This window comes from Trachinotus anak, unplaced genomic scaffold, assembly GCF_046630095.1.
Source record: "Trachinotus anak isolate AG129_WGS33_773 ecotype Australia unplaced genomic scaffold, CSIRO_AGI_Tana_v1 ptg000026l, whole genome shotgun sequence".
Taxonomy (NCBI): domain Eukaryota; kingdom Metazoa; phylum Chordata; class Actinopteri; order Carangiformes; family Carangidae; genus Trachinotus; species Trachinotus anak.
The window spans coordinates 11,567,717-11,595,631 of NW_027273877.1; the positions used below are offsets into that span (position 1 = coordinate 11,567,717).

Below are 27,915 nucleotides of genomic sequence, written 5' to 3' on the forward strand. Positions count from 1 at the left end.
GAGGACATTTCAACAACAGGACAGAGATGAGAAAACAGCCCATCCTAAAAAACACAAACTTCCTAAAGTGTTTCTTACCCGGCTGCGCTGTGACAGGCTCGTCTGCTCTGTGCTCTGCAGGAGGAAGGCGGAGCATGTATCCAAACACACAGCCACCCTTCGTTCCTGCCCACAGGGGGGGTGTGTCATGTGAGCCTGTGAGGAAATGAAGAGATGTGTGAATTATAATGAAGTAAGTTCATGTATTCGGCTGCTGAAGGACTGTCGGAGGGATTTCTTCATGCTCTTCACCCTGGACAGAGGAGCCTCCATGGCAAGCTGGTCACTGGGGTTCAGGGTGCACCTACAGGGCAGAGGGGAAGATTTGAAATATTAATTTAACTGTTGTAGATGCAGAGTTAGAAATGGTTTCTGGGCTGTGGAGCTCAGTTAAACGGTGTTGTGAGTGGGTATGTCTTTGTGTAAAATGTCATGTCCTGTATCTGTTAGTTTTTAAGTTAGTTATTTTCTTATTGTCGTTATCGTCTGTTATCCAGTGTCGACAAATCAAAATCAGTCCTCTCACCTGTCCAGCAGTGCCCGCCACAGTCAGGTAGCCACTGTGTTTACAAAGATGGATCTTCTGAACGCCGAGCCTCGGGTCGTCACTGTGCGGGTCAAAACAGCCAACCTGCACAACACATGATGGAAAATGATTTAGCAGCAAATCAGCTTTGCACTGCCATGAAGTTGTGACGCTTTCAAAGACAGATGAAAAAAGGATTTTTAGTCCCCAGAAGAAGTTGAGCTACAAAAACACTGGATCCTGATTTTCCCATCATGCAAGTTGACTGCAGCTCTTTGACCTTTTGTGCCTGATAAGAGGTTCTTTTCTCACATGTGACAAATCTTGCAAAGGCAAAAGACATTTTACAGCCGTTTTCAGAGGCTCAGCTGTGCTCAGCTTGTACATGGGATACAGACAGACTCCTGATGCATCCCAGAAACACACGGTGCCATTCTCGTGCCTGCACACAAACAAACACGCACACACACATACACAGATAAACACGCTGTTGTTGTTGCTAGGATTGAGAAATGATTCATACATTAGAAGATGGTGAAAATGGAACAGGTATTTACCTGGACAGCATGTGTGGCTGCTGATTTGCATCTGTGTAACTGCAGCTGTTTTTTTTTCTTTCTTCAACATAAAAGACTGATTACCCAAAGTCCATTTTGAACCATGCTTCTCTAACATTTGTAATAATGATATTAACATGTTAATATGCTGGAAATATTTATTTTATTGGTGCAATGGTTTTGCTGTTCTGTATCACTATTCTTTTGAGAAAAAAAGACACATAATAGAAATTCAAGTAAAAACAAACAAACAGAAAATGATTTGGCTAAAATGATGTCTGTCAGTCTGTCATACAGATGTTGTTGCTGCACTGACCCTGTGAGCAGCAGGTTTCTAATATGCTCTTCCTCCTTGTTTTCGTTAAGTCTAGCAGCAGAGCTCTGAATTAGCTGTAGTTTTCTCGATTGACTTTTTTGGAAGTCCAGTAGAAAGAGTATCACATTCGTCCAGTCTGCTTAAAATAAAAGCAGGAACGAGCTTTTCTTGTTGAGTTAAAAAGTGGTGCACTGTTTTAGGTGGAGATGTGGAGATGTGGTGGGAGCAGGTGATGGCCGAGCTGTGGAGGGGAACCAGGTACGGTGTCTGAATGACCGGCCAGCCCTCACTCTGCAGGTCAGTCACTACCAGCTCCTCCTCCACCAGGACCAGAATCAGAATCGCCTTTATTGTCATTATACATAGTACAACGAAATTTGAGCGCTGCTCCCTTGGTGCATAACAATGGTAATTAAATAAAAATAAATAATAACCTAAAGAGAACACAAAAAGAGGTATAAAGAGGCAAGTAATATGTACAGATATTTACACGTGGCTGAAAACCCTATTATTGCACTTTTATTGCACAGGTAGTTGGTAGTTATACCATGTGATCATCCAGTCATCTGGATTTCTTTTTGTCTTTGTTGACTGCAGTGATAGCCCTCGGGAAGAAGCTATCCCTGAGTCTGTTGGTCCTTATTTTGTGTGACCTGTACCTTCGGCCCGACGGTAACAGGTCAAACAGGTGGTTACAGGGGTGGGAGGGGTCCTTGATGATGTTGCCAGCTCTGCTCAGATAGTCCAGGTTGTTTCTCCTGAGCACTCTCAGGAAGTGGAGATGCTGCTGGGCCTTCCTTGTTCGCAGTCCAGGAGAGGTCGTCGGATATCACCAGTGCACTGGGGTCTCCTGCAGATCAACAGGACACAGTGAGAACAGTAGTTACACACTGATCTGGGAAAGGTTCGTCTCACTTGTTTAGACTTTTCTCCTGGGGTTGTAGATTATCTCCAGTAAAGCCAGAGTTGATATTAATCATATGCACCAAAGGTGAGCACACACTAAATGTCTGTTATGATGTTTTGCATTGCAAACATGGTTTCCTGGTTGATGCACAGATGACACATGCCCCCTCCCCCCTCCCCACAGGACTTCAGTTGAGACAGGCAGTTGAGTCAGGGTACACCAGGATGTGCATGTTGTGTTTACATGCATATCACGTGTGCATGTCTTGTGATGGTAGAGCTGAGCTGACACCTGACTGATACTTTTTCATGGCTTCCTTTGAGGAAAAATCAAACCGTTTTTGAAGAGATTTAGTAACATAACTCCATAAAGGTTCAAATTGGTGGAGTGGCCCTTTAGTAAAAACTCCTTTCTCCATTTAACAAAGAAGACAACTTAAATGTTGCCTAATACAAGAAACAATACATGAACTAAATTATCTGACTGCTCAAAGCAAAGCAGAGTGTAAATCTCCAACACCAGCTTTCAGTAGCAGACAGGTTCTGATACTATGGACATATTTCAGTCTGTACTTAGAGAGTACAGAGGTTTGATACCCAGCTTTGTGACGTTTCAACTTGTTGAGTGTTTTTTTTCCTCTCAAGAATGTGGTCACACTGTAACACCTGGATGTGATCTGATCACAACGTAAACCAGGCAACATCTGGACTTCAGTTTTATCATGTTCCAGTTGCAAAGCATCCCATTTGCATTTACACCTGCTTTAACATGAGATTCTTATCCAGATAACATCCAGATGGGGATTGTCCCCTCTCCAGGAGGAACCAGGCTTGTCTGATCTGCCACCCTGATTATACAAACCGGTTTTCTTCTTGAAACAAATATGACACAGTGAACAGGAACCAGGTTACAGTTCAGTAACTGTAAGATGAATGTGTTGTATGTCAGTTGTTGCCTGCCTGTGTGCTGCGGTCTGAAGAAGCCGATGATCCAGAACCACTTGTGTTTAACTGTGATACAGTGTCTGACGCCATAACAGGAATGGAGGTCCACACACACACACACACACACACACACACACACACACACACACACACACACACACACACACACACACACACACACACACAGAGTCATGTGACTTCTTGTACCTGCAGAGGGGAGGAGCAGCTGAAAGTGAAAGTGTTCAGTGAACTCAGACTCCATTTGAAGTGGACGGAGCAGAAGGAGGGAAACTGAAGGCTGAGGCAGGTGAGTGTTAACACAACATTATTATTATTTTACTGTCAAAGTCTCTGAGTCAGTTTGTCCCTGTGGACTGTGGAGGGAAGAAGAGTCACAGTGAACGTCTGTCCACACAGAGACACAGAGAGAAAAGCAGGAACAACATGAGGTGTGGTACTTCCTGTTCAACAGTTTGACTCCACGTCGTGATGAGCTGAATAATATGAAACCTACAACTGAGCCAAGAGACCTGAGCAGGTGGACTTTATTATACTGTACAGGTGTGTGTGTGTTTCTGGGTGTGTGTGTGTGTGTGTGTGTGTGTGTGTGTGTGCGTGTGTGTGTGTGTGTGTGTGTGTGTGTGTGTCTTGAGCAGCTTGTTTGTCCTGACTCTTGTGTGTGTGAGCTCACAGTCAGTGTTACTGGTTTCCCTCTCAGACTGACTGAAGTCCTGAAGATGAGTGATTGTGTGGAGGAAGAAGAGGACAGAGCAGAGTCTCCAGGACCCAGCTGTCTGTCTGTGAAGAGTCACCAGTCCAGAGGTGAACCTCCAGACTTCAGTCCTGAACCTGGACCCTCAGACTCACAGTAAGAGACCTGCTACAAACCTGTGAACCTCCAAACTGTCTCTGTAACAATGTTCAGTGTGTTGAGCTCCTGCAGTGATGTCACTTCCTGTAACAGCTGCCGTAGTGTCACAGAAAATAACTTCCCCTGGTTCCTCTGACATATCAGTGTATTAACAGTGACTGCTGAGGAGCTGGTTTCTTGTGAAATGATCCCAACAAAGAAGAGTCTGACTTTTTTCTTGTGCATATTGTTGCTGCAGCTGATGAACATGACAGAGATGTAAAGATGTCAGTAATTAAAGGGCCGTGGTGGAGCAGAGAAGCAGCCACAGAAGAAGAGAGCAGTGTGTTGGTGAACCTGGATGAGCTGGGATCTAACAGAGTTGACCACACTTTGCAGGATCATTTTACAGCCTGAATGATGAGCTTCACATGTCAGAGCTTCACTCTCCACAGTTAGTTTGATCCAAACTACAGTGAGCAGCTGTTGGAGGAAATGACTGAGCCTCTTTAACATCAAACTAGATATTTGTCAGCTGTTTATACAGATTTCAGGCTCTATGTAATATGGGCCGCTGATTGTAAAGTGGTTCATACTGAAATAACAACATTTCACCACATTTAGTCAACTTTAATGTTAAATTTAAATGCTAAATCTAAACATTAGTGAAACACTAAATTTAGCTAATATGCTAATTCACGCTGCTGTTCAGAGGAAGTACCAAAATAAAACCTCAATCCAGTGTTATCCACGGTCAATGCAGGCTCAAAGCTCTTACAACTTTGGTCCTAGGACTGTTTTCATATCACTTTACTGAGTTTTCATACTTTTCCAGGTGAGAACGTAACTGTTTAGATTTATAAGATGTGGTCGGTTCATCCAAATGATTCCTTTTTGAATATTTTTTCCGACGTTTTCGATGTGAGGACCCTCCTGCTGGACTGAATGAGACCAGCACGTCTCAGCAGCTTGCAGGCCGCCTTTACCACCAGCTCTGTTGTCTGTAGTGTAGGGAAGCAAATCTGTCTCAGCAGATTTAGAATTTTTAAATCTGTGAATTTCTGCCACTGGTTTAGTTTTTCATTGAAATTATGTGTCTGAATTTTTAAAAGTGAATTCAACTTGTGAAATTTTCAAGAACTAATTTCACCGTTGTTTTTCAATATTCATAAATTCAGAATGAAAAATTAAATCTTCACAATGACTCTGTCATCAGAGAATTGATCAGTGATCCATGTGATATGAATAAAAATATGTTTGTGTTTGCAGAGGTCAGAAGCACAGACTGAGAGCAGAGTCTCCAGGATCCAGCTGTCTGTCTATGGAGAGTGACCTGTCCAAAGGTCATCCTCCAAACCTCAGTCCTGAACCTGGACCCTCAGACTCACAGTAAGAGACAGTTTCTACTGTAAACTGAGCTGAAGATGATTCAGTTATGAGACATATTTGACTGTGACATGTCAGTGATGAAGAAATGTCGTCACAGAGGGAGGAAGAGGAGTGGTGTCTCTGTGGAGGAGCAGCTGTCCTGCTGTGCTCTGTGTCAGGACGTCCTGAAGGATCCAGTCTCTACCAGCTGTGGACACTGGTTCTGCAGACAGTGCTTCACCTCATACTGGGACCAGTCTGGGTCTTCAGGAGACCCCTCCTGTCCCCAGTGTGGAAAAAGACCCAGAACCAGACCTGGACTGCAGACAGCCAGTCAGAGCAGCACTGTACAAAGTGAGACTGAACATGTGTCTGCTGATGTCTTCATTTCTGAAACCAGGACCTGTTGTTTTCTCCAGGGTCAGTTGTTCTATCACACAGCACTGACATTTCAGATGATTCTAAAAGACACAACATTAAAAAGCTTTTCTTTGCTGCTCTTTAGTTTTTCTGTAGCTGATGAAAATAATCAGCAGATTCTCAGATTCTCTGTCTTCAGTCTGACATTGTCTCTTCTCTTTCAGCAGATAGTGGTCTGCAGGAGGTTTTAGATCAACATAAGATCAGTCTGAGGAGCAGATGTGAACGTGTGACTGAAGGAAGTGATGGAACAGGAAGTGGAACCCTCCTCAACAGGATCTACACTGAGCTCTACATCACAGAGGGACAGAGTGAAGAGGTTAATACCCAACATGAGGTGAGGCAGCTGGAGACAGCTTCCAAGATGAAGACCCTCCATGACACTCCAATCAAGTGCCATGACATCTTTAAAGCCTTACCTGACCAACAGAGACCCATCAGAGTGGTTCTGACCAACGGCGTCGCTGGCGTTGGAAAAACCTTCTCAGTGCAGAAGTTCAGTCTGGACTGGGCAGAGGGCTTGGAGAACCAAGATGTCAGTCTGCTGGTTCTGCTTTCGTTCAGGGAGCTGAACCTGATCAGAGAGCAGCAGTACAGTCTTCTCAGGCTGCTCCATGTTTTCCATCCAACATTACAGAAGGTCACAGCAGAGCAGCTGGCTGTCTGTAAAGTTGTGTTCATCTTGGACGGCCTGGATGAAAGCAGACTTTCACTGGATTTCACCAACAGGGAGGTTGTGTCTGATGTCACACAGACGTCATCAGTCAACCTGCTGCTGACAAGCCTCATCCAGGGGAACCTGCTTCCCTCAGCTCTGGTCTGGATCACTTCCAGACCTGCAGCAGCCAATCAGATCCCTCCTACATGTGTTGACAGGGTAACAGAGGTGCGAGGCTTCACTGACTCCCAGAAGGAGGAGTACTTCAGGAGGAGATCCAGTGATGAAGAGCTGTCCAGCAGAACCATCTCACACATCAAGAAGTCCAGGAGCCTCCACATCATGTGTCAAGTCCCAGTCTTCTGCTGGATCACTGCTACAGTTCTGGAGCACTTGTTGACTACAGAGCAGAGAGGAGAGCTGCCCCAGACCCTGACTGACCTGTTCTCACACTTCCTGCTGGTTCAGATAAAGAGGAAGAAGCTCAAGTATGATGAGGGACATGAGACGAATCCACAGGAGCTGATGGAGGCTGACAGGGAAGTTCTTCTGAAGCTGGGGAGGCTGGCGTTTGAACATCTGGAGAAAGGAAACATCATGTTCTACCAAGAAGACCTGGAGCAGTGTGGTCTGGATGTCACAGAGGCCTCGGTGTACTCAGGACTCTGCACTGAGATCTTCAAAAGAGAGAGTGTGATCTTCCAGAAAACAGTCTACTGCTTTGTTCATCTGAGCATTCAGGAGTTTCTGGCTGCAGTCTACATGTTCCACTGTTACACCAACAGGAACACAGAGGTCCTGGAGAAGTTCCTGGGACAAGACTACAAACACAGAGACTCAACCTCAAAGTCTTTGTTTCAGAAGATTTCTAAATTTTTTGGAAGCCATGATGGTCATCATCCATCTCTGGATGACTTCCTGGAGGCAGCCATGGAGAAATCCCTCAGAAGTAAAAATGGTCATCTGGACCTGTTGGTTCGCTTCCTTCATGGCCTCTCTCTGGAGTCCAACCAGAGACTCTTAGGAGGTCTGCTGGGTCAGACAGAGAAAAGTCCAGAAACCATCCAGAGAGCCATCAACAACCTGAAGAGGATGAACAGTGATGAAATCTCTCCTGACAGAAGCATCAACATCTTCCACTGTCTGATGGAGATGAAGGACCACTCAGTTCATCAGGAGATCCAAGAGTTCCTGAAGTCAGAGACCAGATCAGAGAAGGAACTCTCTGTGTTCCACTGCTCAGCTCTGGCCTACATGCTGCAGATGTCAGAGGAGGTTCTGGATGAGTTGGACCTGAGGAAGTACAACACATCAGAGGAGGGACGACAGAGACTGATTCCAGCTGTGAGGAACTGCAGGAAGGCTCGGTGAGTCCAGACATGATCAATATAATTATCAATCAGTAGATTAGATCAGTAGTTGAGTCAAATTCAGTTTAACACTGTTTTCATTTATTCTCATTATTCTTAGTTTTACTTTGAAACAATCAAAGGTCAGTTGTGTTTTTTTCTGGAGGTGTTGTAAATGCTGTGAGCACCAAAATGTAGATGTTTCAGTTGGTTGTGATTGTTGCTGTTAAGTTCATAAAAACACTTGTTTTGTTTATTTGTAATAATTGTTGGATGCTTCATTGATTTGTTAATGTTCTGTGTTGTTTTGAGTCTTTTTGGTTTAATTCAAACCTGATCAAACTAATTAAAGCAGCTCCACTGATCTTACACCTCACAGTGTGTTTCCAGGTGTTTCCAGGTGTTTCCAGGTGTTGGGGAGGACACCTGCATATGAGAAAACAGTAGTATTAAACCTTTAGTGTCTCCAGCTGTGCAGTCTGACAAATGTCCTCAGGTGATGTCACCTGAGTCAGTGTGGGTGGAGTCTGAAGACACCAGACCTCCGTAGCCCCCCCTCACCTCTGCTGCATAACACACCTTAATCTAACAGCTGAGGTTTGGTGGTTCACGTGCATTGTGGGTAATGTAGGCAGCAGTTTTTGTGAGGAAGAAGAATGTGTGAATGAAAAAAGAAGATGTCTCTGGTTCAGCTTTGTTGAAACTGTCCATTGTGACAGTGTTACAGGAGAGCAGTGATGAATCTGTGGAGGTCTGTATTCAGGACTCATGAGGTTTCTATGACAACAGTCATCAGTGTTTGACACTGAACAGTGAATGCAGTGAAGCTCTAATGAGCAGGTTCTAGCAGGTGTTTAGTAAAGTTTGTATAAGACCTGAATCATTGTCCAGAGATGACTGAAGTCATGATGAGCATGGAGGATGTTAGGGGACGCCCCCCCCCCTTTAAATCACAGGAGACAAAAACAGTGGGCTCCAATGAAAGCTGCTTTAAAAGTGGAGCTGAACAGCAGCCACTGTGGTAACAACAAACACTGATGGGATAATGGTTCATGATCAAACAGAATGTAACAGCTGCACAAGCAGAGAAAAGTCATCACATCAGTGAAATGACTCAACTGGTCAAAGCAGACCAAGAGTGGAGATGTAAACCCCTGAGTGTATTGACCTGATCAAGGCTGAGCTTTATTGATTATTGAACTTTTCATGTTGAAGAGTGAACTTGTGTTTTTTCAAGTGTCATGGTGGAGCTTTAAAGTCTTTCCATAGATTGTGTTGAATGAGACAGAAAGTCCCAGGTGTTTTCTCTCTTGTTGCTGTAGAGGAGAGTCGTATCAGGAAATGTTCAGCTTCAGCCAAGAACACAGGTGTGAATCTATCAGAGCAGAATGGGAGGATTCAGTCTTCTTCTACACACCAGAGCTCAGTGTCATGTTTCTGTGAGGACCTTCTGTGAAAACCAGGCAGCAAACAGAGATTAGATTGAACTGTTGACTGAGTTGACCTCAGGAGAAATGTTCTGGAGTAGGGATGCCACGGTGTGGAAATGTTCCCACCGGACATTAAGACATGTGTGGACTCAGTATCTGTAGATTAGACCTCAGTGTTTCCCACACACTGATTTATCTGTGACAGGCCACCACATCAACAATGATGCCACATATTGATTTTCTATTGGTTTACAGTTTCAATTGAGGAAAATCTTATTTCACTGTGGAGCTGCACACACACACACACACACACACACACACACACACACACACACACACACACTTCCAGGTTGTAACTGTAGAGTCACTAGTGTTTTACTGAGGACAGTTTGTTCATGGATCAATGTGGGCGCTGCCACTGATTCACCACAATGAGCCAGATGTGTTTTATGCAGTGGTGTGTGTTGACTTCTACAGAGAGGCAGCAGAGCCAAGCAATCTGGAGTCAGTTTAAAAACACTGGAGAATAAAACTGTTTCTCTCAACAAGATTCTGACTCTGGATCAAATCATATGATGGAAGCAGAAATGTAACATCATTTTCCCTCCTTCATCTGCACAACAAAGATTTCCATGAAACTCTGCAGGTCTGAGAGAGAGTGATGAGAATTATTGTTTCATGTCAAACACAATCAGATCAGATGAGCTGAGCCACAGATGTGAAGAGCAGATGTTCATCACATCATCATCTTTTCTCATCAGATGCATTTTAACTTCAGTGTCTTTTATTACAAACTGTCTGATTTTATTCTAACACATTTTATATTTTCTCTCATCACAGACTTGTTAATTGTCGACTCTCAGAGACTCACTGTGAAGTCGTGTCCTCAGCTCTGAAGTCCAGCCCCTCCCATCTGAGACTCCTGGACCTGAGTGGAAACTGGGACCTGAAGGATTCAGGAGTGAAGCAGCTGTGTGCTGGACTGGAGAGTCCAAACTGTAGACTGGAGACTCTGAGGTCAGTTCACTGACTGGAGCTGTTGCAGTTTTATATTCAGTTCAAATGTGTGAAGTTCCAGTTTTTCATTGGTTGGTTCATTTTCAGGATTTCTGTGTGAGGATTTAAAAAATCAGCCAGTGAAGAGAAAGAAGGAAGATGAGACCAGGAGCAGAGTGGTGATGGGGAGGGTCAGGAGAATCCCCGGGGGCCGTTTGGGGACCAGGGCCGGACTGATTATTGTGTAGACTAATAATATTGTGTTATATAAAAGTGGTCTACCTCGCTGCACCATCCTGCAGCCTGAACTGAACCTCGCAGCCTCTTGTCTCTCCCAGCACGTCACATGCTACCAAGCAGAGAAATGTTCCACAATCACAGAGAGATTCAACATCCAGTAAAGAGCCGGCAGCTGAAATGCTAAGCAGGGGCGTTGTAGCTAGCTGCTAGCTCAGCTCATATTAAATGTGGCTAGTATAGCGAGCTGCTAGTTGTTGGGCAGCAGCCCTGTGCTTGTGTTAGCTGCTGTTTGTCTCTGTGTGTTATTAACAGCTGGGACTGGTGATCTCCAGGTAAAATGAAGGGTCCCACTCGGCCCCTGGATGAGAGCAGTCACAGTGTTTGTGATTCAGAGCAGCAGAGAATTGACAGAGTTTGATGTTAAAATCAGAAAGTTGATGAGAATCAAACTGCAACAGTCTCACAGATCTTCTGCTGCTGCTGCTGATCTGAACACCAGCAAAGCTGCAGCTCTCTGCAACCAACACATATTGCAGCTGTTGTTGTGTGTTGATGTCAGCACTGCAGCATCATGGGAAGCCACAGACCTTCAGACTGCAACACAAACCAGATCAAAGCAGGGCCAGTGGCTGAGGCGGGAAAGTGGAGACAAGAGGAAACTCAGCTGGGACATGGAGGCAGGAAGGATTAGATTGATGCTGGGAGCAATTTATGAGCAGCTCCCACCTCCCCAACATCATAGTGAATAAACAGCTGAGGAGCCAACATGTCCTCTATGTTCAGGTGGAGCTTCATGTGGCTCCTTCTATCAGGGGCTAAAACAAGCCTGTCTCCAGGCCCACACACCTGGAGACATCAGCAGGTGCTGAGGTGTCTCCCAGCAGCCACTGAGAGTCAGAGCTCAGAGGTGAACTCACCGGAGGCAGAAGGAGACAAGATGGATTTGATTTGTTGGTGAGGGTGAAAGACTCAGGAAGCAGCTTTGAACAGGCGTGATGCAGCTGAAGGCAGAGAGGGACTGGCCAATCAGAGGAGATCCAGGAAAACAGCTCCTAGTTCCTCAGGAGACAGCTGCCACTGATCTGAGAGCAGATGTTGTGTTGTGGTCAGAAACACAGCAGCTTGTGTATGTTGTGGAGCTGACAGTACCATGGGAGGACGCAGGAGAAACGGCCTCTGAGAGGAAACAGCTCAGATACACAGAGCTGGCAGCAGAGGCAGAGGAGCCTGCTCTGAAAGCTGAGCTCCAGGGGAGGTTGGCTGTAGGGGTTTTGTTGGCAGATCAGTCTGGTCCCTGTTACCTGAACTGAGCTGCTCTCACTTCTGTTCTCTTCAAGTCCACGTTGTGCTTCTCTGAACCTGTGCACTGTGAACTCAAAGCGCTCCAGGTGTCCTTCATGTCATATCTAGTTGATTGTGTGTGAACACAACAAAAGGTCAGACTTGATCTTGAAGAATGGAGCTTCTTCTAATCACATGAATAACACAAGTGGTCATGTGACTGTGGTTCAGGAGCAGTTACCAGAGCAGACTGACACTGACACTCAGAGAAACTCTGTTCATCAACTATCAGACCTAAACCGTGGACGTTGTGCTGAGCTGAAGGGTTGTAGGACTGTGAGCACAGGTTTGATCTGTTCTCTGTGACCTTCATTAACCCCGTCCTCACTCAGTCTGCTCCTCACTGGGGGGTTGATGTGAAAATCAGATGAATTCTACTTCCTCATTCAGTGAAGATCAGCTGAATAAATCTGTGGTGTTTTCCAGCAGGAGGCTCTGAACGTTACCTGAAGGTGAACTGGTTGTTGCTGCAGGTCACAGAATCTGACGGCTCACAGAATGGGCTGTAACACCGGTGGTAGACTGAGGCCGAGCACTCGTCCTCCTCAAGTTCTCAACAGTGACACAAGTTCTTCTTTAAAGATGTGGACACAGAGAAATCTTTTCCCTCCTCCTGTGAATGTGACATTGTGCAGTTGTTTGGTGACTTTGGAACATTGAAGCTGCTCCACCATGTTTGTTCTGAACAGTGTGACTGAGTTCTCACTGTTTGTTCACGTCCTCAGTGTTTTGTTTCTGTGCTGATGTCTGTAGTGTCAGAGAGGGAACAGACTAAACAGACGTGAATCCTCTGATTCTCCTCTGATTACAGACTGAACTGAGGTCAGCAGCAGCTGATCAACCTGTGTTCACATCAACAGCTGTATGAATGTTGTGCTGACATTTGGATGATGTGTGTAGAAGGCTGACATGATGAAGATCCACAATAACAGAAGGACAAAGTCACTCTTCTCATTTTAGACAAAGATCATTGATCAGTACAAATCTGATTGATTATCAGTAATTGATCTACATCTTTGATTCTTTATTCAGATTGGAGAACTGCAGTTTGTCAGAGATCAGCTGTTCTTCTCTGGGCTCAGCTCTGAAGTCCAACCCCTCCCATCTGAGAGAACTGGACCTGAGTGGAAACCAGAACCTGAAGTATCCAGGAGTGAAGGGTCTGTGTGGTTTTCTGCAGAGTCCAGACTGTAGACTGGAGACTCTGAGGTCAGTTCACTGTTGTAGATCTTATATCTTGAATCCACAGCTAATGAAGCTTCACACACAAGTTGAATCCATTGACTGTGAATGAATGAATGACATTGTAAATAGTTGTTGTCTCATGTTTCCAGTTGTTCTTCTCTCAGACTGAGAATGATTCTTCAGTTTCAGCTCATTTCACTCACTTGTCATGAATAATGTCTGTTCACTTCAGTTCAACCTTCACAGCTCACACACTCGTATTTCTCTCAGTCAGAGGACTCATGTTTTCTAAATCCACTGGAGAAAATGTCCAGTGTTAGTTGTTCAAGTCAATTCATTTTTATCACAACAACATACACAAGATCCTCACAACTAATATTTGTCCAAAGAAAGTGAAGAAACAATCTTCTTTTTTTCAGTAGATTTCAGTGAAGTGTCAGGACTAATGTCTGTTTGATCAAACTGTGTGTGTGTGTTTTCATCTGTAACACAACACACACAACTGTTGTGTTGACAATGTTGTGTTGTGCTGACATGATGAAGATCCACAATAACAGAAGGACAAAGTCACTCTACTCATTTTAGACAAAGATCATTGATCAGGACAAATCTGATTGATTATCAATCATTGATCTACATCTTTGATTCTTTATTCAGATTGAACAGCTGCAGTTTGTCAGAGATCAGCTGTTTTTCTCTGGGCTCAGCTCTGAAGTCCAACCCCTCCCATCTGAGAGAACTGGACCTGAGCTGGAACCAGGACCTGCAGGATCCAGGAGTGAAGGGTCTGTGTGGTTTTCTGCAGAGTCCAGACTGTAGACTGGAGACTCTGAGGTCAGACTCCATGTTTTCTTTCTGTGCTGAGATGAATGTGATGTGAAAGTTGTGTTGACACTGAGCTGCAGACATGAGGCTGATATTATACTGATCCACACTGAGGATCTTCATGGTAAAGTCTGTTTTCTTCTTCTCTGCTTTTAGTCCAGTGACTGTTTCTCTTCAACTTTCACCTCATGACTTTTTAAAACACCAACAGAAACACATTGAATCTGTCAGACAATAACTGATCTATAATCAATAGCTGATGGTCCCAACACTTTTATAAGGTTCTGTGATGTTTGTACTGACTCCAATATTCACTGCAGAGTTGCCATAGCAACAGGTTGTTTCATCACTTTAAATCCTGTAGGTTTGACTGTGTTAAATATTTGAGCTCAGTCACCAGGTGTCTGTGTCTCTGCCGTTCCATCAACTAGTGAATTTAATATATATTTCTATACATTTGTTCTCATGTCTCCAAACTTCAGCCTGACATGTTTGTTGTCTTTGAAAACTTGAGGATCTTTAGTAGAATCTGTACAACATGAGTTTGTATAGATGGAGCCACAGGTGGAGCTGGCAGAGTTGAAGAGGTGGAGTCACTACGTCTTTATTGAAGCAGCAGCATGTTGTCATGAATATTAATGAGAGCTGTTTTTACTTTGTCTGTTTGACTCTTTGTGGTTTCAAGCAGGAACTTTGTCTCCTAAACTCACATCTTTGATTCTTTATTCAGATTGGGGAGCTGCAGGTTGTCAGAGATCAGCTGTTCTTCTCTGGGCTCAGCTCTGAAGTCCAACCCCTCCCATCTGAGAGAACTGGACCTGAGCCACAACCAGGACCTGCAGGATCCAGGAGTGAAGGGTCTGTGTGGTTTTCTGCAGAGTCCAGACTGTAGACTGGAGACTCTGAGGTCAGTTCACTGTTGTAGATCTTATATCTTGAATCCACAGCTAATGAAGCTTCACACACAAGTTGAATCCATTGACTGTGAATGAATGAATGACATTGTAAATAGTTGTTGTCTCATGTTTCCAGTTGTTCTTCTCTCAGACTGAGAATGATTCTTCAGTTTCAGCTCATTTCACTCACTTGTCATGAATAATGTCTGTTCACTTCAGTTCAACCTTCACAGCTCACACACTCGTATTTCTCTCAGTCAGAGGACTCATGTTTTCTAAATCCACTGTAGAAAATGTCCAGTGTTAGTTGTTCAAGTCAATTCATTTTTATCACAACAACATACACAAGATCCTCACAACTAATATTTGTCCAAAGAAAGTGAAGAAACAATCTTCTTGTTTTCAGTAGATTTCAGTGAAGTGTCAGGACTAATGTCTGTTTGATCAAACTGTGTGTGTGTTTTCATCTGTAACACAACACACACAACTGTTGTGTTGACAATGTTGTGTTGTACTGACATGATGAAGATCCACAATAACAGAAGGACAAAGTCACTCTACTCATTTTAGACAAAGATCATTGATCAGGACAAATCTGATTGATTATCAATCATTGATCTACATCTTTGATTCTTTATTCAGTTTGTGGAGCTGCAGTTTGTCAGAGATCAGCTGTTCTTCTCTGGTCTCAGCTCTGAAGTCCAACCCCTCCCATCTGAGAGAACTGGACCTCACTGGAAACGACCTGCAGGATTCAGACCTGAAGGATCTCCGTGGTCTCGTGGAGAGTCCAGACTGTAGACTGGAGACTCTGAGGTCAGTAGAGGGGCGGAGTCAGTCCATGCTGCTCTCAGCAGTATTGTACTAAACACAGTTAGTATCAGAGCAAAGATCCAGTGTTTCCTGTGAACCTCCAACCTCCTCAGTGGCTGCTTTCCTCAGTGAAGCTGTGAGAGGAGAACGGGGACAGGCTTCAGGATTGGACAGACAGACAGAGAGAGAGACAACAGTCAGCCAATCAGAGCAGCCAGAAGCTTGTTGTGATCATGTGTGTGAGTTGATGTGAAGACGACTGTTGTTGTTGTGTTGATGTGTACAGGAAATAAAGCTGATTCCAGCTGACAGCCTCACAGATGGACAGAGACAGTGTCCTCATTCATCAAACTGTCCAATCTGATCTGAGACTGTTTGTTCTCTGGTTTCAACACTAAACAGCTGATCAGTTTCATCTGTGTCACAGCTCTGAGATCAGTGTGATGGAGCCTGACAGTCCCTGGCTCTTAGTGACAGCCTCCATGTTCAGTCAGGTGATGTTTCAGAAGCAGCTCACATGTTGATCAACACACAGAGACTCTGTGTTTAAAGTGACATCAGCTGACAGGTAACAGGAGTGAATCCATCACTGACCTGTTGCTGACTCAGCACTTTGTTTCCACTGTGGACTGAGTGAAATGTGCAGAGTGAACAGACTTGATGCTGAACGTCTCTGCAGGTCTGTGAGCTTCCAGCTCAGTGTGTTCACTCCAACACGTTAACATGAGAGCTGAGAGGAAGCAGCTGCTGCACATCTGGTCTGAACAGGACTGAAGTCCCTGCTGCATCACTGACTGATGAAGTGAGTCTCTGTAAACACTGATTCATCTCCTCTGCTTTCTTCTTCTCTACACAGTTGGGGTCAAAGCCTTTCTCCAGGTGAGAGAGGAGAGGAGAGCTTGATCCAGCAGTGACTGACAGAGGAACCAGAAGAAGTGGAGATGACTCTCAGTGCTGCAGTCTGAACTGATCTGAGAACAGCTCCACTGTCACACACAGAGTCCAGTCCACCATCATCCCTGTGTGTTCCTCTGGATCTGACAGAGCATCATCAGTGTCTCTGGACTTAAAGCTCATCAAGTTCAGCTCTGAACAGTTTCCTTGTTGAGCTTCACAAAGAGGGAATTTCACAGTAAAATGACTTGAACTCTGAAGATGAGTCAGAGCCTCATGTTCTTCAGCTGAACTTTACCAGATATTATTGTACAGGAGGAACATGTTGTTTTTATCCTCCATCTCTTCATTTAAGTTGTGTTAAGGAGGAACAATCACACAGACCAACAACTCTTTCATTGTGTATATGGACATGTGAGTGTTGTTTTCAGACAGGCTTGAAAAATCCAACAAGTGTCATTGATTCAATGGATCATTCATTAACTGGACTTTAAATCCTCCTTTATGATCAATAATGTCCCTGGAAATGTCCCTGTTTTTCCCTGTGAATTAAAAACAGAGTGGAGAGACGGGCAGCAGAGCAGACAGACAGACGTCTAGCGTTGTGCTTGTTGTGGCCAACAGAGGGGGCTGGATGCTAGCTATAGCAGCTTCAGAAGCTAAAAGAGTTTATCCAATCAGATGTCTCCTTTTTTCTTGTCTCTTTGCAGAGAAAAGGTTAGCTGGCTCACTCATTGGTTAGGAGTTCATAAACTAATGAAAACAAACACACCCAAAGCCTCCAGCCAGGTGAAAAACTGTTTTTTCTGTTGGGAGAAGTGAAGACGTTGTTGTCCGACTGTCTGCTGGACTTCACATGACAATATTCACAACCTGGAATAGTTTTTCTGAAAAACACTTTGGGTTCTATGAATCTGTGGAGCCTTCTGGCCGAAAGGAAGAGAAATGATGAGGAACAGACAGACGATCTGACTTCACCACCTCAGTCACCACCGTTTCTCCTCTTGCTGGTTTATGATGCTGCTGAATCTGAATGAATTACACTTTTGTGTTCGTGGTTTTTGTAAAATGACCTTGTGCTCTATCAGACCAAAGGAGGAGACGCCTGAAGCAGACAGAACCTGTTTTACTGGTGCGTCTACAGTAGAACCAGAACAACGTCTGTAATGTTACAGCTCCTCCTGTTGGCAGCTCCAGTACCACAACACAATACATGACATCTCCCTGTTTTTAGTAACAATAGAAAGTTCACACAACTCAGTTTCTGCTCTACATTATATAAACTTAACCTCTCAACAACTTAGTGGCTTCACTTTCTTTAACAGCCTCTGCCCTCAGTCTTGGTGTCTTATGGGAACTCTAACAGGCCTCCCACAGCTTGAAGTGTTTCCACAGTTCTCAGTGCTCAGTCTCATTTCTCACTGAGGACTCAGGTGTGACAGCAGGTAGTGGGGACCCTGCAGGTCAGAGTCTTTCTTGGTGGTCTCTTGGTTCTGGTCCTGTCTCTGCAGGCTGCTGTCCGTTCTCCATCAGCTGTGGTGAGTCAGGCACATTTTCAACAGCCTCAGTTTGTTGTGGGGAAATCAAGGTCTCCTTTGTTTTCAGTGTGTGTCTCCTGGTTCTCCTGTAGACCGGCTCATGTTCAGTCTGTACAGTGTAGGACCTTGGCTGCTCATGTTTCTTCAGAGTGACAGCCGGTTGCCAATGGTTCTGCTGTCTAATTCTTCCTCTTTCACCTTCCCACACCTCAGGTCGTTTCCTTGTCCCACGGTCAAAGTGGTGTTTCTGCTTGTTGTGTCTGAGAAAACAAAAAGTCTGACATCTCTAACCGGTCTCTCTAAAGATGTTGCGCAGCCGCCACAGTCCCATCAGGCATCAGAGTTTGGGGCCACACTGAATATGGAGGACACGGTGCACTATTACACTGAATAATCAAAGTGCTATTGCACTGCACTGCTGCAGATACAAGTCGTCCCAACGTTTTGATCAGTTTATGAGCACGAGATCAGTGTTTATACAGAGAAGCAGCACATCAGAAGGACTTTTCCCCCGGAGGCACCGAGCCCCCAAAGTTAAAGTGCACTTGTTATCAGAGCTTGAGGGGAAATGCACAGAAACGGCCCAGGGTGAGCGGTGAGCCGTTGTGGTGACTTTATGACATCATTTGTCTCACTTTCCAAAGACAAGTGCTTCAGTGTGAGCGGCTGTTAAATGTTACATGAGCACACCAACACACGGTGTCAACACAAAGTCTGCATATGGAGATAAAATGAAATACACTGCATTAATAAGAAAGACACATAGAAATCATTTGACCCATTTTCCCCTTGGAAATAAACTCTTTGATTTGAAGTTGCTGGAATAACAAAATAAATGATCTCTCACAACAACTGATACATTTGAGTTCAGGATAACTCTGACATAATAAAGACTGAAGGTGAAGCATGTGTAGTACATATATTTAGATATATGAGCTGTTACTTCTAGGTGCAAATGTGGGACAAACTACACTACATTCAGTCATGATCAGGAATTATTTATTTCATTTATGATTTTTCCAGCAACACAAACAATGAAGTCATTTCCCTCACATTTGTCATTTATAAGGGCCACAGGTAATCTTTTATACTTCCTGTATTACAGTTCAGTTCAACTTTGTATATATTTCTCTGATACCAGAGTCACATGTGAATGGCCGCCCTGACTCACCATGTCCAACACAACTTCATAAACTGAGTTGTATGTGGTGTGATGGAGCACAATTAGGATTTCATAGGCTCTCTTCAAGTAAGACTTGAATACTGCAACGCTTGTCTTTGGACAGTGAGAAAAACAACAGAATGAAATAGTTAATGCTGCATGTGTTTTTAATGCAGTCACCATCAAGGTCAGAATACAAGTCCCCTCCAGATTTAATAGAGTTTAATAGCATTTTGAGTGCTCAGTGTGAGAAAACGTGGCCTGGATGCCATGTGATGACAGATTTCATCAAGTTGTAGTTTCTACAAATCACTGTTGTGCAGTGATGCTCTTGCTCACACACAGCTGGAAGCTCAGATCTTAAACTGAACTGTATTTTCACTCCCTCCATGCAGGTGCAGCAGCTGTGATACAAACACAGCAGACTGTGGAGGCAGCAGCGGGAGAAAAGGCTCGTTCCAACTGCCCACTCATGAAATCTGGAGATGTTATTCAAGTCACGTTGGAGAAAGTTTTATCCAGCAGGGAGAAGAATATTGCCACCAACAACAAAAAGCTTGGTGTCAGTGTCAGTCCTGATTTTAGAGATAAAGTGGAGTTTAAAGATGATGGAGTGCAGAGCTGCTCCATAGTTATCAGGAATGTGACGGAGCAGGATGAAGGCTGCTGTCGCTGTTTGTTTCAAACCAGCCCTGACAGTGATCTCAGTGTTACAACCTGCCTCCAGATCTATGGTGAGATCTGACTGCATTACAAGTGGAACCTGTTTCAATGAGCAGTTTGTGCAGACTTTTGTACAAACTAACAACTTCATCCATTTGATATTTGTTCAATATCTGTTTCTCTGCAGAGCTGCATGAAGCCTCTCAACATGTTACAGTCAGACTCTACTGTGGTGTCCTGCTCAGCCACAGCTCCACCTGCTTCAACAGGAACACTGCATGTCCCACCACCACACGTCTGCTTCTCACAATACAACACTGTCAGCGTCACCAACACCAAGCGCACAGTCGCTGTCACCACTACAGCCGTGCTGTCAGGTTTCTGTGGCAACAGCACACAGGTTAGATGTGCAGTGCGAGTGCTCTGTGTTCAGAAAGAGGTGTTTCCCATGATTCCTGGGCTCAAACACACGTCTGCTGATGCTGAGTGACTCTTCCAGAGATTCATAGACTGAGAAGGATTTTATGATTCTGATGTGAGTCTCTTTTCCGGGTTTTGATGAGGAATCTGGATCTGACAATAGAAACTTCAGTAAGTTAATATTCATGCTCAGATGTTCTCAGGCCAGTGTTCTCATTTGATCTGTTGTTGCTTTATAGTTGTTGAGTGAATCATATCAACAGTTTTTCTCTTTGTCTTAAAGCTGGGACTTGGATTGTGTCAGTGGCCTTAATGGTTGTGTTGCTGCAGCCATCATTGCTGCAGTCATCATTCCCTTGATTATACAACATAAGAAAAGGTCTTTCTTTAAACCGGCCTCTGTGTTGTTTTAATACCTGTGTCTGTGTCTATGAGAGTTCATAAATGTTTGTCCACCTATAACTGTTGTTAGATCCTTCCCTCCTTACTCAACCTTCAGATAAGTTCACTTGGTTTTATGTTGTCAGATTTGATACCTTCCAACTTGCCTAACTTGCTCATAAACTGTTCAGAATAAATTGATGACATAATATTGACTGAGTAAAGAAACATTTTGAATGAAACTGATACATATATATTTAATTTCCAGGACCCAAACACCTGAAGTCACACAGGAGAACAACAACAACTTCCTGGATGATTTCCAATGACATCTTAGGAGCAGTGTTTCCAGCTGTTTTCAGTAAAGCCTGTACATACATACAAGATTATTAATAGTTGTAATCTAAAGATAATTCAGTTATACTGACTGTAATTACCTCTAGAATTAGCTATTTTTTTCAAGCAGCCCCTCAATGTGCATCTAAATCTAACACTAATATTAAAAACACTGTTTTACGCAGACTGTTGAACAGACTGTGTAACTGAAGTATTAGTATTATGAACAGAGCACTGAAATTCATTTGCTATTCATTTAAAAGTTGCCAAATCTAGTGAGAAAACTGCTAAATTGCCAACATCACTTGGTAGGAAACCTCCTTAAAGGGGCTTTATGTATTGATTATTGATTATGTATTTATTACTGGTCATTTACATTCATTTTTTCCTCATCAATCTAAATTCAATCATGACAAAGTGAAAACAGAATTTCTGAAGATTTTTTTTGGAGATGTATTAAAAAGGAAAAACTGAAATATCACATTTCCTCAAGTATTCAGACACTTTGCTGTGACAGTTGAACTTTAGCTCAGGTTCCATTTCTCGTCATCATCTCTGAGATGTTTCTCCACCTTGACTGGAGTCAGTCTGTGGTAAATTCAGCTGGTTGGACTTATTGTGGAAAGGAGCACAGCTGTAAAATAACACAATGTGGAAAAGTGGAAGGGTCTGAATGCACTGTAACTCTGTGACAACAGATCTGTCCTCGCCCACGGATAATGAGTCTGTTGTTTCATGAAGAATAAGCTACATAGTCGTTTTGATAGTGATGTTTTGTGTCTCTTTTTATGTGTTTATGTGTTTGATTGTATTTTAACTTAAGAACGTGTGATGTTTTGTTGACTTATTCAGAGAGAATTTTTGTCATCTAGTCAGTAGCATATGTAGCATCAGTTTATTTCAGTGGCATAAGGTTAAAATGTTTGTTCATAAATCTTCAGATTCTTGTTTGACTGTGTGGCATTAATCATTTCTCCTTCCTGATTGATTTTTTTTGACACTGCTAATTAATCATCAGTATTATTGTTATTGCAGCCACTGTTATTGAGTCTTCTATAGATACTACTAATAATGACCACAACAATATTGGGGCTATCAACCCTTCATATTGTGAGGATTTAGATGGAATTATCAGTGTTGGGAGGGTTACTTTTGAGGTAATAGGTAATAGTTAAACATGTAATATTTAATATAACTGTTTTAATTACTTCATCAAAGTCATTGAACTTAACACATTTGACTATTTTTGATGACTTTTCAGTTGTATTATTTTTGTGTGTTTGTGACCTATAGAAATGTCACAAGCTAATGTCCTCTCAAGGTCATGTTTAATGAAACACAAAGCTGAATAAAGTTAGTGAGTGAAGTTTATTTATTATACACCAGGTGTGTGTGTGTGTGTGTGTGTGTGTGATACTGTATGTAATGTGTCTTGTTTAATTTGCTCAGTGCTGTTTCATCACTGTGTGGAAGTTTTATTGGGACTGCAGATGAAAATTAGCCTCAGGCTAACTCTGCTACACTGCATCAGATAGCCCCATATTTAATATTGTACATTGTCTCTTATAAATACAGTAAATAAATAAGTTATAAATTGTGTTATATATTTTATTGAGCTTTATTTCACCTGTACTTTTGTTAAGAAATGTGCTCTACATGATTTCACTGTATAATATGATTGGAATTCATTGACAATAGAACTGACAGCTGGAATAGAACGCTCATGTTGTGACGTCCTCTGACATCATAGAGGCTCATTTGCATATCATCTGCAGGACAGTAGAGTTCTACAGTCCTATGTACATTTGGCCTGTGGACAGGTAAGACCTCCTCGCTTCACTCTCTTATTTCTCTTTGGTCAAACTGTTTCATGTTGTGGAAAAGGAGAATTTACTTTTCCTGTGTTTTCCTGTTCAGTGAGTCACTTTTTCCATCAGTTACAATCCAACAGGCATTATATTAAGATGTGCATCTCTGTTTGTAGTCAGGAGATGCCAACGTACTTTTTCCTCTTGTACAACACAGTTTGAAGCAGAAAACTTTGTTTTACTTGTTGTCTAAGTTGCATGTGTGGAAAACTGTGTAGATTTACTTGCTCTGGAAGAAATTTCACATGAAAGGTTTGAAATTGTTGCATTTGTGACTTTCTGCAGTTTCTTTAACCGATAACATGAAAAATAAAGATGATTTAATAAGTATTTTATAACATGTGACTGCATTGTTTTTTAATTCCTGTGTGCAGTTTGTTGATCACAAAAAAGTTTTCATGTGACAGAAAAAGCTTCTTTTGAGCTCCTTGTGATGAATTTTCATGTTGTATTAACTGCACTTGTTGCTACACTGCTGGGTTATGAGTTTAGATATGAAACATGTCAGTTACAGTTACATTTCTGTTTCTGATCCACAGTGTAATGATGAAATGCTGGTAAGAAAGATTTTTGCTCAGTGAAGAAAATAAAGAAGATGAGTGACATTGTTAATTACAGCAGACAGAGATGGAGACAAGGAGGCAGCTGCTGATGTCACAGCAACCAACAGAGCAGCAGAAGGAGCATGAAGAGGAGAGGCAAAGACTTCAGAGACAGAGGAAGGAAAAAGATAAGTCCAGAGCAGACAGAGTCACTGAGGTAGGCCACAACGCAAACCCTCCCACACAGTCACCAGTGTTCACCAGGGGACCAACAATGTAAGAGTCACACAATGAATGAGACAGAAAGCACTTAGAAAACGGGACCAGAGAACTGAGGGAGATGGTTTCACATTTCAAATCTGACAAGACTGAGTAACATTTTACAAAGACAGTTGCAGCCACCTAGAAATAACTGAACAACCACTTGATAGTCAGATAGTGTATATGGTATAGCCCACCCTAACCCCTAAGCAGACATATAGTAACCTTACCCAGCCTCACCTAAGTGGGTGGTGCACAATACAACTGAACTAGTGACTGCCGAACATAACTGGGTCACATGGCAGCAGATCATCATCCAGATCCAGAGATCAAACCATGATCCTGCTGGAGAAGCAGACTGGAGTTACCACAGCTGCCGGCAGGAGACGCCCTCCACTGTTAGTGTGTGAGTGATGTTATAATGCTGAATTCTTTTGAGCGTGTTCAGTTAAAGTGCAAGTGTTTCCAGTGTTTAATGGACACTGAGAAGAATATTTACCTGATGAGGGGAAAAGAAACAAATGTCTCCACACAGGTCAGCAGCATGTACACACACCTCCATACAGTCAGTGTCCAGCAGGAGTTCAACTGAGCGACGAGGGGACAGAGTCATGGAGGGAAAATATTCATTTAAAAGTCACTGTTATATTCTGACAGACTGAACAGTGGAGACTGTAGCTGCTAATGTTATAAGCTCCCAGCTCACATGATGAGCTGTCGCCACGTTAGCCTGAACAAGCTAATGTTAGCCTGAACAAGCTAACGGTAGCCTGAACAAGCTAATGTTAGCCTGAACAAGCTAATGTTAGCCTAAACACGCTAATGTTAGCCTAAACAAGCTAATGTTAGCATAAACAAGCTAACGGTAGCCTAAGCAAGCAAACGGAAACCTAAATTAGCTAATGTTAGCATAAACAAGCTAATGTTAGCCTGAACAAGCTAACGTTAGCCTAAACAAGCTAACAGTAGCCTAAATTAGCTAATGTTAGCCTAAATTAGGTAAGGTTTAATTAATTCCATCAGCAGAAAAACCCTCTACAGGAATTATACAATATTATCTGTAAAAACTAAAGCCATGTGCAAGTACCATGTTACATTCTTGGTTTTGAAATTCAAAAACAAATACATAAAAAATAAGAACCATAAAACTTAAATTGATAGCTCGGGCTTTTATCTGCTTCGGTCACTGAATTCCACTGACCTATATTTGGGACAGGTGTCTACATGGGACAGGCCATTAATTCCATCAGCACAAAACTCATGCACAGGAATTATGGGAAATGCTGTCAAATTGATTAATTAAATCAGTATGAATAATACTCCTGTTAATAATACCAGGCTATCCAAAAACATATTACAACAAATTCATGTGATCTAGCTCTGAGAGACAGCGTATCTAGGACAACCACATGCAGAGAGAGAGAGAGAGAGAGAGAGAGAGAGAGGACCATATTAAATACAGGTAGCCTACTTTAGAAAGGACGAAAGCTGAAGATTGCCATAGTTATTTAAACCTTTATTTGCATGAACAAATGAGATAACTGACAGGGACGACACATCCAGAGAACCGGGCGTCTAATTGAGACCTGCGTTTATTTGACAAACTGTGCAGCCACACCAGGACAGTAAAATGGACTCGGCTTCTAATTGAAGTTCTAAGGTAAGTCATTTCAAATTGTCAAATAGTCATTTCCTAAATGCACACAAGGCAAAATAAGGCTAAAATATAAAAATAAATAAAATAATAACATCCTGCCTTTAAGTTGATAGAGCTTAACTTTCAGAACTGTGGGTTTTAACCTAACTACAGTTCCGGTGTAAAGTATTTACTGTCTTCTTGGTTCACTTTGTGGCATGGTGTAAGAGGCCAAACAAGTTCTGGCAGGATTGTTTCTTCTGGATGAGGCTAGTTCTGTTTTAAAATAGAGTTTTTTTTTGATCCCATCTCTGGCCTGTCTCTTCACCTCACGCCTCGTTCTTTTCCTTCTTTTTCTCCATTTTCCAAACTGTTCCATCAAATCACGTCTGCCCTCCCTCATGTATCAACAGTGTAAGCAGAGAACTGAGCCGTCATATGGATTAAATGAAGCTTGGATACAAAGAATTTGCCTCCATGACTTTCATTAATCCAGTTTTGTGAGGAATCGTTTCAGGTGTAATTTGAGATCATGAACATGTTGACGACATGTTGTTAATATAAAGTGAACAACTGAGACTCACTCAGCCTGAACTCTGTACAGATCTGATGTCTGTCTCTGAGCTGTTTCCTCCTGTGGCTCCGTTTACACACTGACTTCTGCTCCTCTACAACTTGTCCTGATGATCGGAGTCAGATCATAAACTGCAGACACCAGGTATGGTTTTTTTTTTTGGACCTGCTGCTGCACCTGAACCTGCTGCTGTCATTCCACATGTTGTTATTGTTACTGTACCTGTCTTCTTCTTCTCTCTGAGTTTAATGTCAGACTAGAACAGTTTGGAACAGTCTCTCGTCAGTCCTGGAAGAATCAGATCTCCAGTACCTACGACATTTACAGTACCGACAACACTGTAGGGGAAAAAAAACGTACCATTTGCTACTGCAGTGGTTGTCATGACATCCCTACTAAATGTAATTTCATGTGTCAGAGACTGGTGTAAACTTGTCTTTGGCCTGAAAATGTTTCAGAACCACGTGTTTGGGTGAGTAAACAGAGTTTATAGGTTTTGCTAAACGGTCTGACATGTTGACATAAATCAGTCTGACATATTGCAGTGGTTTTATACTCCACCCCTGCAGTCACTGGTAGATCACGTTGACTATCAAGTCAGGTGAAGTCAGCTTAAGTCCATCTCCAACGCACCCAATGCTTCCTTCCATTACAAGGTTCTTTGGTTCATTTGGCCAGAACAGTCTTTGTGCAGCTGGATGCACCAACAGACGAGGAGACAAGTCTGACTTGTGCTTCTACAGAATCCTGTCAGAGAAAGAAAACTCAGAGAGGAGGAGATTGTGGATCTGTACAATCAAATGTGCCTCCGTCCCTGGGGAGGGCAAACACTGGCAACCATCAGAGTTCACACATTTCACCAAAGGTAAGTTCAGGCAAACACTGAGATTGACTGACACTGTATTTTTATTGTTGTATTGTCATTATATCTTAACATAATGGTTAAGGTCACCCACCCACTCACCCACTCAGGTCAGAGGAGCCTGTGTTGTTCATTTTGTTTAGGCTGCATGTTGATTTGACTATCATTTCCGGTGGCAGGCTGTGGGGGTGTGGTTTTTTTGCCCGTCCATTTGAGTGGCAGGTTTTTTGTGACAAAGAGGGTGAGCAGGCTCCGATATTTTCTGTTTAACGTTGTACTTTGATTGAAGCTTTCTAATAAACAGTCAGAAGTCAACTGGACAAAGTGATGGATTTGTACAAACACGTCGCAGTAAAGAGCCCACTCAGTCTCTGAGCAGCTTTATTTGATGGACAGTAGTCGAGACATAGTTCATGAACAATGCTCAGTGCTCAGTGTGAACAGTCAGCAGCAGTTGTTCTGAAGGGAGAGAGGGGTTCACCAGTCTGCAGGAATGAAGTTCAGGATTCATACAAACTCCTGAAAGTTCAGAAAATGCTTCATTTTAAATGTTTTGTTTTCTAGCTCAGAAAAATGCTTGATTTCAACATAATCGTCTGTTTCATCATCTTGTTACACAATCACTCATGTAAACACAAAAAAAAAAATGAAATGAAACTGATCTGTACTCTTGAAAATAGCAAGCGTTAAATAATCTGATCAATACATGCTATTGTCTGATTCAGTAAATTGTTGCATTACATTCATTAATTGTGTTCTTTATTTTGTGTTATCTTTTTTACGACAGGTGATGATTATCCAGCAGTTTGGAAACTTCTTGTCTGTGGAGGCCAAAGCTGAATCCCTCTTTTCTTTCCAACCCATGCAGACAGGACTGGATGTTTTCCTGTGTTGACTCCTCCGTCAATCCCAGGTGCAGCCAAAGGATTCAGGTCTGGGGATGGATACATTCCAGACCATAGAGGAGCCAACGATGAGACAAGAAGGCTGGAACACAGGCTGGGATGAGCTGAGACACATGGCGAGGACACTTGGTGGACACTGGGCTCAGTGGAGGTAGGAACCAGCTTCAGTTGGTGGCTGGAAGCTTTGACCGAGCTGCTGGACACTGCAGCTGG

The 27,915-nt window shown here is 42.9% G+C and overlaps 1 protein-coding gene and 1 long non-coding RNA gene across 2 annotated transcripts in view; both read left to right on the plus strand.

Annotated features, from left to right (window-relative positions):
• The first annotated feature begins 3,453 nt into the window (after nucleotides 1-3,453).
• LOC139609597 (NLR family CARD domain-containing protein 3-like) overlaps nucleotides 3,454-27,915 on the plus strand; it is a 267,945-nt gene continuing 243,483 nt past the window's right edge. The window contains exons 1-6 of the mRNA XM_071464400.1: nucleotides 3,454-3,596; nucleotides 3,707-3,827; nucleotides 4,008-4,157; nucleotides 5,409-5,528; nucleotides 5,626-5,861; nucleotides 6,092-7,952. Of these exons, the coding sequence (XP_071320501.1) occupies nucleotides 3,793-3,827; nucleotides 4,008-4,157; nucleotides 5,409-5,528; nucleotides 5,626-5,861; nucleotides 6,092-7,952 (2,402 nt within the window). The 5' untranslated portion in view covers nucleotides 3,454-3,596; nucleotides 3,707-3,792. The remainder of the gene's footprint in view (nucleotides 3,597-3,706; nucleotides 3,828-4,007; nucleotides 4,158-5,408; nucleotides 5,529-5,625; nucleotides 5,862-6,091; nucleotides 7,953-27,915) is intronic.
• Nucleotides 19,807-21,734, plus strand: LOC139609663 (uncharacterized). Its single transcript, XR_011685289.1, has 4 exons — nucleotides 19,807-19,988; nucleotides 20,105-20,508; nucleotides 20,621-20,716; nucleotides 20,987-21,734. It is a non-coding gene; the product is annotated as an uncharacterized lncRNA (long non-coding RNA).